The sequence below is a fragment of the Aethalodelphis obliquidens genome, unplaced genomic scaffold, assembly GCF_003676395.1.
Source record: "Aethalodelphis obliquidens isolate GAN/ISIS:26980383/991018 unplaced genomic scaffold, ASM367639v1 scaffold32, whole genome shotgun sequence".
NCBI lineage: Eukaryota > Metazoa > Chordata > Mammalia > Artiodactyla > Delphinidae > Aethalodelphis > Aethalodelphis obliquidens.
Genome location: NW_020837976.1, coordinates 9,266,191 through 9,282,192, shown reverse-complemented (window position 1 = coordinate 9,282,192; position 16,002 = coordinate 9,266,191). Strand labels below are relative to the sequence as shown.

The window sequence follows — 16,002 nt, the reverse complement described above, 5'->3', positions numbered from 1 at the left end:
GTACTGTTTCTCGATCTGATTTCCAACACGCTTGCTTTTGTAGCCACTGAATTACGAAGAAAAACAAGAGATGACCCTACAAATCAGTGTAGTTAATGAAGCTCCAAATTTTGCTAGTTCGAGATCAACCGGGAGCATGGCGACAGTCACTGTTCGTGTAAAAAATCAGGATGAAGGCCCTGAGTGTCGCCCTGCAGTGCAAATTGTTCGTATTAAAGAAAATGTACCAGTGAGCACAAAGGACATTGGATATAAAGCACATGACCCGGAAACAAATAGTAGCAGTGGCATAAGGTACTTGTAATTCTATTTTAGTTGATTTCAAATTTACCATGTTTTTAAAATGTATAACTTATTGTGATACCAGTATTGTAATTTGGCTTACGATCCATTTTGCTATTTTAATTCATCATTACTTACAGGTATGAGAAATTAAGTGATCCAGAAGGATGGGTCAGTGTTGATGAAAACTCAGGATCAATCACAATTTTAAGAAGCCTGGATAGAGAGGCAAAGACCATCAGAAATGGTATATATAATATCACAATCCTTGCCTCAGACGAAGGTAAGAACTTTGTGTTTAAGCCAGCTGTATACACCCCCAACTCCAGACATCCTCAGTTTTTAAACAACATACATTTTTAAGTCAGCTGCATACATTCTCAAAATTTATTTCACCCCAGATGACAAATAGAGTAATTGAGAGGTTTGCTATAATTTATTAACTCATGTCTGCTTTCTAATAGTACCCTCAGTTTTGTATGTAATTACGGTATAAAATAATTTAGTCATAGAAAATACTTGAGACTATAATTTATTAAAATTAAATAATCATTAAAAATTGAGAAAATTGCTTTAGAAAAATTAGCTTCAATTTACTTAGTCATATCTCTTAAAATATTCACTTTGACAGGAAAATTTATTACAGAGAGAACATACTTACTGCCTCATAGGTCAGTACTCAAAAAGTTATATCTTTCTACAGGAAACTGACAATATACTTGGGGGTTAGTATTCTGATATTATAAAATTAGAAGAATTCTGTGAATCCACAAAATCACATAAAATGGAAAATCATTTTCTATGAGCCCTGTAAAATTGGAATGTGAGCACAATGATTAGGAATGAGATCCTTTTACTGCATAAAATATAATCTTACTGTAATATACATTTGAACTTTTTGCCTCTGTAAAATAAAAATGTTAACTACAGTAAACATAAATTATTATACTATAGCTTGCAAAATTAGAATTTAGAAGTGATTTTGGAAGATGTTTTAGATATTTCAACTTTTTCTAAATTAAAGAGAAATGGCTCATATCCATTGATTGAATTGGTAAAGTTGTAATCATTGTTAATTTAACTTCAACCAATTAAAGACTGCCCTTTAAGGCCTCAACTTCCTTTGTCCCGTTGTCAAAACGTGCTTTTTGGTCAAAGCAAGTGAAAAATAATATGAAAATCAAATCCATTATTTTTACATTTTTAGTTGCACTTGGCAAATCGTTTTTATCAATGAGATAAAAATTACTGTCTGGAATGAGAGATTTTGGATGTAATTTTATTCTACATTTTCCTCTGTTGAACAAATGTTTTTATGGCATTTAGAAGAGAGGCACGGTTAATCATCATTGTGGTCGAGAATAAATGTGTAACAGGGCCTTTTCCATTAATTTCTTTTGAAGCTGGTGGGGGATAAATAACTCCACATCTTTTTATTTTCTGAACTAAGATCATACTAAAGTATGTTTTTTATTTGTTTTTGTCTTTTACCTTTTTTAAAATCTATCCTGGCTCATTCCCTTTGAGCCCTCCCAGCTGCTGCTTCCGTACAAGAAATGTTCTCTCCTGTGAGCACTGACCTCTGAGCCTGTGCTCACTCCCTCTCCTACTTTCCTACAGCGCTTGTTTCCTCCTTTTAAAACTCTCCCTCAAGGATTCTATGTCTCAACTTTTCCACACATTTCTCTCTTATCTACATGCATTCTAGTTTTACTTCCTTCTCCTCTTCTAAACAGAGGTCGCTCTTAAGCTTTAAGTTCAATTTCTCTTCTCTTCTCAATCTAACCTCCGTTGGCAGTTTCGCCCAGGTGTTTCCTCTGTATAGCTGAGTTTTAGGTTTCTACTTTTGTTGTAAGATTCTAACTTTGGGGAGGAGGAGTGTGCTTTCAAACTTTTAAAAAACATTTATCAGAAGAGTGCCATGCACATAAATCATGGACCCATAGGTAACTCACCTTCCAAGACTTCATTTTAGGAATTGATATTTACCCGTATAGAATTATATTAATATTAGAAGGTGAGCATTGCATGCATACGTTCCAGTGAATAAAAGAATATTATTTATTAACAGATGAAAAGCAGAGCTGTGAAACACTGAGTTAGATGTCTAAAATCTTTGGTTGAAATATTGTCCACTACTCATCACAATGTGCGAAAACAATGGAGTTTATTGAACAACTCTAAATATTTCATGGAAGGGAAATTCAAGCATTTAGCACCGTGGTAGCACAGCAAACACTGTAGAGGTCAATTTTTTTTTTAATTAATTAATTTATTTTTGGCTGCGTTGGGTCTCCGTTGCTGCGCGTGGGCTTTCTCTAGTTGTGGTGGGTGGGGGCTACTCTTTGTTGTGGTGCGCGGGCTTCTCATTGCAGTGGCTTGTCTTTGTTGCAGAGAGCGGGCTCTAGGCGCCCGGGCTCTAGGGCACAGGCTCAGTAGTTATGGTGCACAGGCTTAGTTGCTGTGCAGCATGTGGAATCTTCCCAGACCAGGGATCGAACCCGTGTTCCCTGCGTTGGCAGGTGGATTCTTAACCACTGTGCCACCAGGGAAGTCCCGAGGTCAATTTTTAAAGACTTTATAATTAACCAGATTTAATCAGTAAGACATGTGTTTTCAACACCGTGTGTGGCCTCAAATGGAAAGAAATGGTCAAGACATCTTGCAATCCAATTGTCAGAGAGAGCAAGAAAATACCACATGGCATAAGAACGAGAGAATTTGAGAGACGAAATTATTCTGTCCTAATAGAAAAGTTTGTCAGATGGATAAAATACATGTATACATGTCTCCCTGCTTCCTTTGTGTCTCTGTCTTTTCTTTAAAAGTTGTCCAGGGCTTCCCTGGTGGTGCAGTGGTTGAGAGTCCGCCTGCCGATGCAGGGGACACGGGTTCGTGCCCCGGTCTGGGAAGATCCCACATGCCGCGGAGCGGTTAGGCCCGTGAGCCATGGCCGCTGAGCCTGCGCGTCCGGAGCCTGTGCTCCGCAACGGGAGAGGCCACAACAGTGAGAGTCCCGCGTACCGCAAAAAATAAATAAATAAATAAATAAATAAAAGTTATCCAAAGTGAGAGATAGTTGCATTGTTTCTTGTATCTCATTTCTTCTCTCCTAGTTCCCTTTTCTTCCTGCTCAACTATATCCTTTACTAGTTCCTTCAATGGTGCATTGTGGGTGATAAACCCTGTCAGTTTTATTGTTCTGAAAAATATTTTAATATTGTTCTCATGCTTGATTTGATCATTTGACTTGGTTTAGAATTTTGAGTTAACCCCTTCTTTCCCTCAGTACCCTGCAAGTGGTACTCCATCATCTTTTGGCATTACTTGTTGCTCACACATATTCTACTGTCTGTTTAATTATTGTCTCTTTATAGGTAATACATCCAGATAACTTTTATAGTTCCCTAGGTTGTGTTCTATATATAGTTTTAATTCAGTCTTATGCTGAGAATTTATTTTTATTTACCCAGCACTACAGTCAGAATATATTTTAGAAGATCCATTTTTTTTCTTTAATTCTGGGATATTCTCAGCAAGTATTTCTTTGAGTATTACTTCCCTACCATTCTATTTATCCTTTTTTTCTAGAGTCCCTGTTAGATGAATGTTATTTCTACTGGAATTTCAGTGTCATTTTCATGCTTATTTAAACAGTTAACCTTCTTTATGCTTTTGAAGATAGTAAATATACGTGTTTCGAAGATATCTTGCATAGAGTGAATTAATCTTCTGATTGTTGATTTTGTTGGTCTTCCTTTAAGCATTAATCTTGCTCATTCAGGAATTTTAATTTGCAAGCTTACATTAAATGGGAGGTATTGGTTTGCCTCTGCTTTTGACTCTTTTCTTTGTTCCACTTTACCTCATAGTGGTCTTGTAGTTGCCTCCACCATGTTCTTTTCTGTGGCCCACATTTCAGAACCCCTTCTTAACTTGGTGGGCTATGGCTCCTGGCCCATGATGACCCTGGGAATATCACAGGTTCTTTTGCTGGGTCGAGGCTGTGACTGCACGCCAGTGCCCGGTCTTCCCGCTTTCCTACGTGGCCAGCTTCGTATAAGGCATGGCCCCAGATCGCGGGTGGCACAGGTTTTTTTCATCCTCTTCTCCACCCCTGATGTTCAAGGCCTTCTTATTAAACGGAAAGAATAAACGATTTAGAGACACAAGTCCTGGATTTATGTTCAACTCCAGACTTCACAACCGTGTTACTAATTTGTGGCCGGGACCCATGACCACTTCATTTTTGAATCTCCAGATTTTCCACTGCAGTGCCCTGTACAAAGTAGCTATTCAGTAAGTTTTTATTGAATATGTAGATAGATGAATTCCTTAGGCTACACCTCAGAGTGATTATTCTGGTTTGAAAGTGTTTTTCCACTTCTGGAGTCTTTCATGCTTTGAACAATTCCGTGTACTAGTTTTGTTCTAATCTCCCAAATACATGCCTTCTGTCTTTCACTCTTCCTGCCCCCAAATCTTAAGTGTTTTCCAAATGCATATTAAACTCCAAGCTCCCTACGTTGGCTTTCAAGGACCCTTGGTTCTTCTTTCCAGCGTTAGCTCCCACCAGTGTGCCTTCCCCTTCATTATGTCCAGAACATAGGTGTGTGTATGTGCTTTCCCACCTCCTTAAATCTCTTTGTGCTTTTAAATATACCAGAAATATCCTTGTTGGTCCCCTCTTCCTTCCTCTTTTTAAAAATCTGTCAAAGCTCACCTCCATAAAAGTTCCCATGTTTATTGCAGCTCTTTAGTGAATGAATGACAAATCTAAACAGCAGTTATTTTCTGTACAACCCATTTGAAATTGATAATGTCTTTCTCTTAACTTACCTTAAGGACATAGCCTGGGACTGTGCTTGTCACTCTCATTTATATGGTACAAGTGCCTAATAAGTAATAAATTTTTTGCAATGTGTAATGTCCCAGTGAAAACTCAAAACATTAAAAAATTGTATTTTCATATCCAATTTTCTAGGTAAGAGAACATGTACTGGGACACTAGGGATTATACTTGAAGACGTGAATGATAACGGCCCATTCATACCTGAAAGGACAGTGATAATCTGTAAAACTGTCATGTCACCGGCGGAGATTGTGGCCGTGGATCCCGATGAACCCACACACGGCCCACCCTTTGACTTCAGTTTGGAAGGTGTTTCTGATTCAGAAGTACTTAGAATGTGGAGACTGACAAAAATGAACGGTATGTGTTTTTAAACATTACTTTGTCCTTCTCAGCATCAGGATATCTAAAATATTTTTTTTCTTGTTGGAGTAGAAGAATAATTCACTGAATGGTAACCGCCAACAAAAGAACATGAGTTTCTCAGTGTTGATGTGGTGGGAAGTGCCGGTCTCTGATCAGTCCTGTGCCGGGATTCCCTTTGGTGTTGGGTGAATTCTCATTCGTACTCCACCCCCCCCACCCCAGACTAGGTCTGATGTAACCACTTCCTGACTTGTGTACCTCCCACCTACACAGAGTCTTCCTATGACAGTGGTCTCCTAAGTCATAAGGGAATCCCCATCCCTTGCAGGTATGCTACCCAGGAAGCAGACTCTGAGACAGTCTTTCCAGGCTGAATGTTTATCAAGGAGTTTCCTTGGCATTGATATGTGTGAAAGGAAGGAAAGCAGGATTTAGCAAAAAGAGAAATCAAGCTGTAGCTCAGGCCAAAGGACAGCCTCGGCTGACTCACGGGGAGTCTGAACTAAATGGCCCTTCAGAGTGGCCCTTCATTCTGTTCTGTGCTTTACATTGCTTCATCAGTGGGTTGGGCTGCCCGCAGGGATGTGACCTTTGGCAGGAAGGCACAGTCACTGATGGTGCTGATAGCCTCCCAAGCAGCTGGGACAATACATCCCTGATTACAGGGGATCTGGGTATGCATCACAGTGTCCACCGTAGGATCCCTTCTTTCTGCACTGCATTGACTTCTGACCATTTCTTGTCTACTGTTTTCTATGTGGGATTCTTCCCCCACTTAGTACCAGTCTGTACTTCTGACTTTACCCATGTTAGAATCTATGGTGACAAGAATGGCAAAGACAAAGGGAACCTCCCTTTGTCCCACCATGGCCTCATTCTCTACGTCAGCTCTTAACTTTCCAGCACATTCTGCGTCTCCTGACCGCACTACAGTACCTGTGCATCATGATGTCATGTCACTCCAGCTTTCACGACTCAAGATCCACTGGAAGCTGAGTGGGGGGTGCCCTTGAAAGGTTTTCATTCCCATGCTTTCAATGAGTATTCCTTGACTTCCTATTATGACAAGTTGCTCTGTGAACTGACAACATTTTCAGTGTCTGTAACAGCATTCTAACATGTGTGTGCTTGAGAACTAACCTTATATTTAGATGTCCTTTCTACTTATTTGGTGTCATAATATTTCTTTTTACATAATGTTAAAGGAGGTGGTAATTTTAAAAAATATTCCTACTTAGTACAATGAAACGTTGTTAGGATTATGTTGGTCAAAACTTTGTTAGTTTAAAGTTTTACTGGGCTGTGAAAGAGCCCAAAAGCCTGGGAAATGCCAAGTTAAGAAGAACGTATCCTAAAGAGGCTTTAGGTCTCACCATGCTATTTATTCTTCTTGGGCATCAATTTACTCATGTGTAAAATGGGATTCTTGGGGGAAGTAAACAAGATAGTCAATGCAATAGACCATGGCATGTTTTGAATCATAAATTGTGGTTTTGTTAGTCTTATGATTTCTTACACATACATAGACTCACTGGGTTAACCATGCTTTCTCTTAAAATTGACTTGATTCAGTGATTTTTTTTTTTTTACCCAAATATCCAAGTTTATATTTAGAGCTTCAAATTATGAAATAATGAAAATGTCACACTGAGCCAGTTAAGTGGGGAGGATTATTCTTGGGCATGGGCATGTGTCATCTACATGTAGAGTAGTATATTTTTGGCATTCCCAAGACTAGGATTTTGACCTGGATATTTTTTACTATTGACCTAAGATAACATACATCGAAACCAAAAAAACTACAGTTGGTCCCAGTGTCTTGTAGGACCATGAGAAGATGTTCCAGCAGCATGACTCATGCCTTGAAAATATGTTCAAGGTGTGGCACAATGTATAGAAAACAAAGTAAGGGGAAACATCCAGAATTTTAGTCTATGAAATTCTCTGATGAATCATGCATAAAAGAAAATATACACTGACTGGTATTTTAAAAATTTTTAAATTTTAAAGAAGTGATAAAAATCAGTCTCTAAACAAGTCTGTTATTTGTGATAGGAAGGATTTGTTTATCCACAGATAAAATATATTATTACAAAAGCCAAAAGAAAGACCTTTCTAAAAAGAGGCAGTGTAGACAAGCTTTTATATGATTAGAAAGACTTCGTCCATTCACGCTTACAATCGTGTAGCACTTGTGCCATTCCCATCAGGAATATCCAGTTGTAGGGAAATATGAATATTCTGTCACTAGTTACTTATTTATGCTCAGGAGAAATCAATGACATTCTATAATGCTTGGTTTTATTTCCTTTCAGATACAGCAGCACGTCTTTCCTATCTGAATGACCCCCAGTTTGGACGATATACAGTACCTGTCAGAGTTGCAGATAGGCTTGGCCAATCACGTGTCACTCAGTTAGACGTGATGTTATGTGACTGTGTTACCCGAAGTGACTGCAGGATTCCCTCACCTGCCAAAGGACTGATGCTTGGAAAGTGGGCCATCCTTACAATATTGTTGGGCATAGCATTGCTATTTTGTAAGTCCTTTCATGAATTCAAATGATAGCTTTTAAAATAACTTTCAGGACACATTCTTAGGATCAGCACTGTTATCTATGGCTGCTCATTTGTATATAGCTACATTTCTATTTAACACACACATATTTAATTTATTTATTGAAAGTGCATTTAGGTATCATTTTAGTGCTATCCTAATTAGCATAGACATAAAATTCAACACAAATACAGCACTTAGCATTGTGTGTGGCATATCTGGTTAGGGCAGACTTTTCTACTGGATGCTACTTTGACACAAGCAATAATGTTTATGTTTTCTGGAAAGTTGTTTTCATATTTGTCATCATAAATTCATAACATTGTTTTACGATAAACTGAACATCTCTCTCATCCTCCAGGTGTCCTATTTACCTTAGTCTGTGGGGCTACTGGGGCAGCCAAAAAGCCAAAAGTATTTCCCGATGATTTAGCCCAGCAGAACCTCATTGTATCAAACACTGAAGCTCCCGGCGATGACAAAGTGGTAAATTGTTTGTCCTTTCAAAATACATACAGACGATAAATTGGCCTAACCAACAATAATGACCTTTTCTGGGCAAAGTTCTTTTCAAATCTGGTAACTTACAATATATAAAATGTCATCAGTCCCAGGAGACAGATAAAATGACATTGATCCTATGGTGATATATGGCATTTCAATTCGGCCATATAGTGTCACTTAATAGTAAAAATCCTTCGGCATGTCATTATTATTTTCTATTTCAAGGGTGTCATGGCTTCAACTTCAGACCCAGTCTTTTTTATATGTTGAAGCTGCTGGTTGTGTGTAAAAATGTTTCATTTAGTTATTCACAGATCATCAGCATATGGTTTTAATTTTTTTTCTGGCAATAGCGATAAAATGACTACAGGCTTTGATCATCGTGGGAAGAACTTTAATGGAGGCTTTCAGGCTCTAATAGGTTAGAAAGGAGCCTGAAGTCAACTATATGAAGCAGTAATGCTAACAGGTGATTACACTGCTTCCGCTTTGTTTTCCAGCCTAATATGTGGTTGAGGAACAAGTAAATTCCCTACAAAAAGCATAATCGGTGATTAGAGCAGGAAGGATTTAGAAAACAAAAGGATGCTGACATCTAGGAAGGTATTTGAAAAAATAAAACTTAGAGTTTCCTACAGAAACGTAACATGGAAAATTAGTGGCCAGAGCTTTGGTGTTCTTATTTTCTCTGCTGATTTATTTGTATTTAATAAGATCACACGGATTTAGTATTGCTGCTAAGATTTTTACAGCAACTTTTATTTCTACTGATTTTGTTTCAGTTGAAGGGAACTCAGTTAGACACTAAATAAAAATACTGATTATTATTTCTGTTTCTGTTCTAGTCAGGTGAAGGGAATCAAGGGTCAATCCATGTGAGACAATAGTGTACAATCCTGATCTTGAGATGTGAGATGCTGGAAGGATTTCACAAATGAAGTTGTACAGTAGTCTAAGATGTTTTTGAAGGAGTATACATCAAGCTTTCTGACTTGTCTCAAGGCTCAGACCACTTGGCATCTATAGTTTGCTTCTTGTATTGGACGCTACGTGAAGTACTGGGGTTACGGTAGTTAGGTACTTGGGATTGCCAGGACAGATGGAGTTCCTGCCCTCAGAATGCTTACCTTATAGCATGAAAAGTCACAGCATTATCTGCATGATTTGCTCTTTTTCTCATTTTTTGTTCTCCTCCGTATTTCCCCAATGCCAACTGTTTTGTTTCAGTATTCCACCAACGGCTTCACAACCCATACTGCGGGAGGCTTCACTCAGGGAATTTGCAGCACCCCGGGATCCGGAGTGAAAAACGGAGGGCAGGAGACCATTGAAATGGTGAAAGGAGGGCAGACCATTGAGTCCTGCCAGGAGGCCGGGCATCATCACACCCTGGGATCGTGTAAGGGAGGTGGACAGCACACCCTGGATTCCTGCAGAGGAGGACAAGTAGAGGCAGACAACTGCAGATACGCGTACTCCGATTGGTACACCTACACTCAGCCCCGCCTTGGTGAAGTGGGTTTCCCTAAGTGACCTACAAATCTATTTTGCTTCCTTTGCAACTTTCTAAATGATTACAGTTTAGTGGCCTGATCTTTATTTTCAATTAATGATTAACCTACTAATAAGAAATTTGATTTTCCTTAATTTTGATTTAGTTATGATCAGACGTTAAGTGGATATTGACTTTTCCTCATATTTTGTTTGCTTTTTAATTGCTTCTGAAATCATATGATATTCAAATTCTTTTTCTCATGACTTTGTGTTGCCAGTTCTCTGATGCCATTGTCATGAGACAAGTCATGTCTTAAAGGCCAAAAGTGGGGTCCAAGGCAATTCCAGCCTGCACAGCCACTATGCCTATCTGGAAAGCTCTGAGCCCACATTCATTCAGGTTCAGTGTAAGGGATGCATTTCACATTAGCCATAATCTTGAAAGAGAAAGCAGTGATTACTTAAAACGAACACTTGTATACTTGCTGCCACATGTGTGACTTTTAGAAACATGCTAGGTAGTGAATTGATGGTATGATTGATGATATAGACCAATTGTGGGTGTTTTTTATATGTAGGAATCCATTAGAGGACACAATCTGATTAAAAATTAAACAATGAAAGGTAAATCAAAGCAATTATTTTTATGCTAGTAAGTTTCGGTGTTTAAAATAGTAATAAAATATGCTGTGTTTTTCCTCTTGGCAGAAGGTCCAGCAGTGTAATCAGGATAACAGTCATACGCATGCACAAGACTACGTCCGGACGTATAACTATGAAGGAAAAGGATCGGCGGCTGGTTCTGTGGGTTGTTGCAGTGAACGACAAGAAGAAGATGGGCTTGAATTTTTGGATCATTTGGAACCCAAATTTAGGACACTAGCAGAAGCATGCATGAAGAGATGAGTGTGTTCTATTTAGTCTACAAAAGCCAGTGGCTTTAATTGTCTCTTTTAAATTATTATTACAAGCCAGGATTTTTTTAAAAATAGAAGATGCTGTTTTGGGGGGCTTTTCCCCTTTATTTTGTTGAGATCTCTTTAGCCAAATGTGCTTTTACAGGGGGATGCTGTGAACAACTACACAAATTTCCTGATTTTTCCGTAGTTTTTAAATACTTGTCTTCCACCTAAGGACACCTGCAGATAGACACGTTGAGAAAGTCTGCGTTACTGTTTACATTTGGGTATAGTGACAGCAGCCAATTTATAGTGCAATAGTATGTAATTAACTCAAGTCTATATCATAGACTACTTGGAGTATAACCGAATGGAAAGTTGAAGAGGTCTTGCTCTAACATTATCTTCAGTTACCTAAATTAATTGTTTGTGTGGTGCTTGAAGACTGTTGTTCTCCTAAACATTCTAAAGTGTATACACTGCATTCTTGCTATTGTTTTAGTCTTGTAACATGACCTTGCCTCATAAAGCAAAGGGAGATTCCCAACTAAGCGTTGACTGTTACTATAATTGCACTTTGGTGGACTTCAGTTTTTGTGTTGTATTCTCTGTGAAATCCGGCACTGAATCTACATTTCCTCTGTTACCCACCTTCTCCGCAAAATTTAAATTAAAAAAATGCTGAAGAATGTATTTTTTACTCCTGCAAGGTTTTGGTCTTTGGTCCCCGCCACTCCCCGCCACCCCTTCTGTCTGCCTCTCACCCTCTCTCTTCCCTCTTTCCCCCTCTCCCTCTCTTTTTCCCTCTATCTCTCTCTTTCTCTTCTTTTTTGTTCTTAAAATTCCGATTTGGGTTGGAGAATCTAAATATGTTTAAAAGCCGCCTCTTTTTTCCTCGCTTATAAAGTGACTTATTCTGTGTTTCTGTTTTACGTAAGCACCTGTATTCTTGGCTTTTCTTAAAATCAATGTAATGTCGATTTTTTTGTTTCAACTATTTTGGTGATTGCTTCATTATCTCCTCAACAAAGACCCTTTACTTTTGCCATTCAACTGTAGAAGTATGTCATGCTTTTATTTGATGCAAAATTCTATGTTAACAAAAGGAATAGTGTAATTAAAATTGGTTTAGTATAAGATAGTATATTTACAGTTCATTATTGCAAGGATACAGTTTATAAATGCAAAATAGTGATGTTTTTTGAAATAAGCTTTGCAATACAGGGATTGTGAAATCTCTAGGAATAACTTTTATAGCTTTTTAGATGAGGTGGCTAGTTATAGCTATGTGTTTGTAAAGTTTTTTTTTTTAAATATTTTGAGATTACAGTTTTTTAACAAATGTCGAACTGGTTCAAACTATTTAAATTTTGAAATAATAAGACAAAATTAAACTTAATAGCCAACCAAATTCCAGGCTACATTTCACAGCTGATTTCAGTCAATGAATTTTCTATCCGTGCTAACCATATGGACATTTTTAAAGTATTTCTGATATTTAGGATTGTTAATAATATGCCTATTTTGAATTCACAGGATTGGCTTATAACAGTTATTTTTAAAAATTAACACTGGGTAATTTATTCAATAATCAGTTTATCTTTTCAATAGTTTCATCACTACTCAGTCAAAAATACTATTTCTCAAAGTTATTTTTAATACATTATGTATAAAATTCTTGTATATTACTAGTTATGATAAAGTAAATCAAGTAATTTTTAAAAATCAGTGTGTTTGTTAATCATGTGTCTGACATGAGCTTATGGGATTGTATTTTTCTTACTTAGAGAAGTGAGTCTCTTTTTTAGAATCCTGTTCTACATTTTTTAGAATTTTAGAGTTTGATTTGGAGAGGAAATTGGTCCATTGTTACATTTATCTAATTTTACTATTCTAAAGACTATGATGCTATGGGATGTTGGTTAAGTTGCACAATTTCGCTGTGTCTGGTTTTCTTCATCTAAAATGGGGAATAATAATAGAACTCCTTTCCTAGGGTTCTATTAGGGTGGCTGTAAGACATTTGAATAAAAAATGGTTTTTAAACATGAAAGTCAGAGTGGTCCACCTAAAAGGCACTCCTAATAAAACCAAATAATTTTAAATAAGTCACATATACAACCCATTTCATATTAACAAAAATCAATTAAGAAAACAGGATAATGAAAAGGTTGGGTTTGGGGGGGGATTATTTTTCTTTTTCTTTTTCATTTTTGAATGTTTGTCAATTGAGCATATGTTTCTCCATAATGATCATCTGATGACTGGGTCTTATATTTCCAGTGGTTCAGAACATACATTGCAAAGGTTGCTGAAGTATCTGCAAAGGATTGCTTTGTTTGAAATACTGTGAAACTACTCTATTCAAATTGCCTGGAAAGAGGAACATCCGCTTCTTAAAAAGGGCACTAATTCTAAAGCTCTTTGAAAATTACTTGTGCTTAAGATTCCTCCTGTCAAGCCCATCCTTAGCTGCTCTGCTAGCTTGTTCTGCTAAAGAATGGTTTGCCTCCGAGGCAAGCAGTTGCTTGCCTGGGAGTTTAAGACTCTTGGCAGTCACCATGGTAATCTAAATGCAAAAACTCAAAAACTCCAGAGAGACTACCTTGATGCAAACTCCCAGCTCCACCCTTATTAACTGTGGGTTTTGAGAAGTCACTCAAGCTTTGAGTCTGGTTTCCTCACTTGTATGACACCTATTGAGGGGGTTGGAGGAGTCTACTTCATAGTTTTGTTGTCAGTTAAAAGAGTTAATTCATGAAAAGACTTGGTACTGGGTTAGCCCTCAATATATGTGTCAGCTGCTGCTATTATCATAGGAGCAGAGGATGCCATAGCTGGGAAGAATCATAGCTCCTGTATCCACTTCTCTACAGCTGACAACTTGCCATCATGTTCCCATTCATTTTCCCCAGAAGCTCGATCAGTGTTTTTACCTGTGATGGCCTTTAGGAACTTCATGGCTAATAATAGTTTCCAGGTCTCTGATTCTTGGTAGTCAGGAAGCTACATCATACCCATAGCCCACAGATCAGTGTGTGATCAGTCTTAAGACTTAAATGAAAAGCAGATAAAATTCCTAATAAGCCATACATTGCCTCAGGAAGCAAAAAGGAGGCAAAACTCTTAGAGATTTCCCCTACAAAATGTTGCTTCAACAGAGGAAGCCAACGGGGATCTGCCGTTAGTTCAGTGCAATCTGCTTTTGCGATCTCTGTATAATCATTTTCTGCTTTATTGGATTCCCTGTTTTAAGACAGGGCTTTATCTTCGTTCCTTTTCTTTCTTTTTTTTTTTTAAGTGCAAAATCTGACTTTGACCACAAACTTTCCCTTTAGTCTCTACCTCCAGCCTTTTCCTGGGCTCAAGATTGAAATCTCGACCCCAGATTTTGCCCTGGTCGACCCCTTAGGCAGTAACGTCCTGAGGACAAAATGCTTTTCCTTCTATGTACCTAGAACCATCCTTTTTTTTACCTCCTTGAATAATGAAGCTGTAAGAGGTTACATGGTATCTGTGTAGAGCTACAGCTCTTATCCAGTTCTTCTTTAAGACCTCTTTTATCCTATTATTTACTTTTAGGCCAAGACCTCTGTTAGGCTAGTACTTTTAACTCATTATGCATAAAGACAAACAGCATGTTGCCCCATCCAATCAGGCCTTCCTGAGTTTCCTGTATAAATAGTGTCCTCCTTCTTATTACTTAGGCTTGAAGCTGAGAAGCCTTAGCTTCTCTTTCTTGTCTGCATAGCACATCCTATTCGTTGCCCCAAACTGCCAAATTTTCTGAGAATTTTAAACACAATTTCATTCATTCATTTTTTTGCATACAGTCATTTAATGCGCTCCCATTTACAGCCATGTAAGGCCTTCCTAATACAGACAGTTTGTGCTCATATGAGAAGGAACAAGCTGAATCAGCTCCTCTTGCACAGGACAAGGCATGGTGTAGTTGTCCCTTACATCCCTACAGGAAACCTGCGCAGAGCTAAGAGGTTAGAGCTGTGGAATTTCTGCTAGTTGCCTGTTTGCTTTTATTTATGTTAGGATACAGGAAGGAGGATGGAGCAAAATGCTGGTTCTTTCACAGTAGACAAATAGTAGGGTGACCTTGCTGAAATATTTGCTTGCACTATTTTTTGGAGTGTGGTTCACCAATCATCTACCACAGAATCACCCATTGTGTTTGTTAAAATAAAGATCCCTTTGGGACTTCTCTGGTGGTCCAGAGGTTAAGACTCCGTGCTTCCACTGCAGGGGGTGCAGGTTTGATCCCTGGTCAGGGAAATAAGATCCCACAGGCAAAGTGGCCCCCCCAAAAAAAAAAAAATCCCTTGAATCAGAATCACAGGGATGACAGGTTATTGGGAAGAAGTATGGAAGGCCACACTTTTTAATAAGTTTGCTAGGTCACTTTTACACCCTTTAAATTTTGAGAACCATGAATAGGGATTAGTATCTGGATTTAGGTGATTATTTGGAAGTTTATGAAACTGAAGTATTTAAAGTTTGCTTCTTCATATCAGATACATTACACAAAATGCTAGAAATGTACCAAAGAGTTGAAACACATTAGTTTGTAAAATTCCACAATTTCAGTTGATTAACCATTTCAGAATGAACTCTGCTCCGTGATTCCTGCCAACCACATGGAAGGGAAGTGGAGGCATGGTCTTAAGGTAGAATCGTGGGATGAAGACAATCAGTAAACACTAAAGAAAATAAGCTAATTTTGCCACATAAATGCTGCTAACCAATAACATGCATGCAAATTATGTTGCATCTCTTCCCAAAACAAATCAGGTTGTCAAATCTCCAGAGACAAATGGGGCAAGGAGGGTCAGCACCAGGTGCAACAGGTGACTCTGTCCATGAAGTGGCAGATACTTGGCAGTGCTATGCTGTCATGTGGAAGCCGTGTCGGGCAGGGTGACAGGCAGTGCTCACTGGGTAACCATGATGGCTAGGAGCTTCAGAGGGTTTTATGAAACAGGGAAGGGATGTGGTGGAAGAGTCAAGACTTGCAGCTTAAAGAGTGTTCCCATCGG

General features: G+C 38.3%; 1 protein-coding gene across 6 annotated transcripts in view; it reads left to right on the top strand.

Moving 5' to 3' along the window:
• Positions 1-13,007, top strand: part of DSC2 (desmocollin 2) — a 32,352-nt gene extending 19,345 nt beyond the window's left edge. For 2 of the 6 annotated variants that reach the window (XM_027127662.1, XM_027127663.1), the window contains 7 exons: positions 44-294; positions 423-565; positions 5,267-5,494; positions 7,816-8,040; positions 8,419-8,543; positions 9,789-10,076; positions 10,764-13,007. In XM_027127662.1, coding sequence (XP_026983463.1) covers positions 44-294; positions 423-565; positions 5,267-5,494; positions 7,816-8,040; positions 8,419-8,543; positions 9,789-10,076; positions 10,764-10,961 — 1,458 coding nt within the window. In that variant the 3' untranslated portion in view covers positions 10,962-13,007. Of the gene's footprint in view, positions 1-43; positions 295-422; positions 566-5,266; positions 5,495-7,815; positions 8,041-8,418; positions 8,544-9,788; positions 10,077-10,633; positions 10,680-10,763 lie in introns of all 6 variants that reach the window. The other 4 variants (XM_027127667.1, XM_027127664.1, XM_027127665.1 and 1 more) reach the window with 4 other exon arrangements.
• Positions 13,008-16,002: the final 2,995 nt, after the last annotated feature.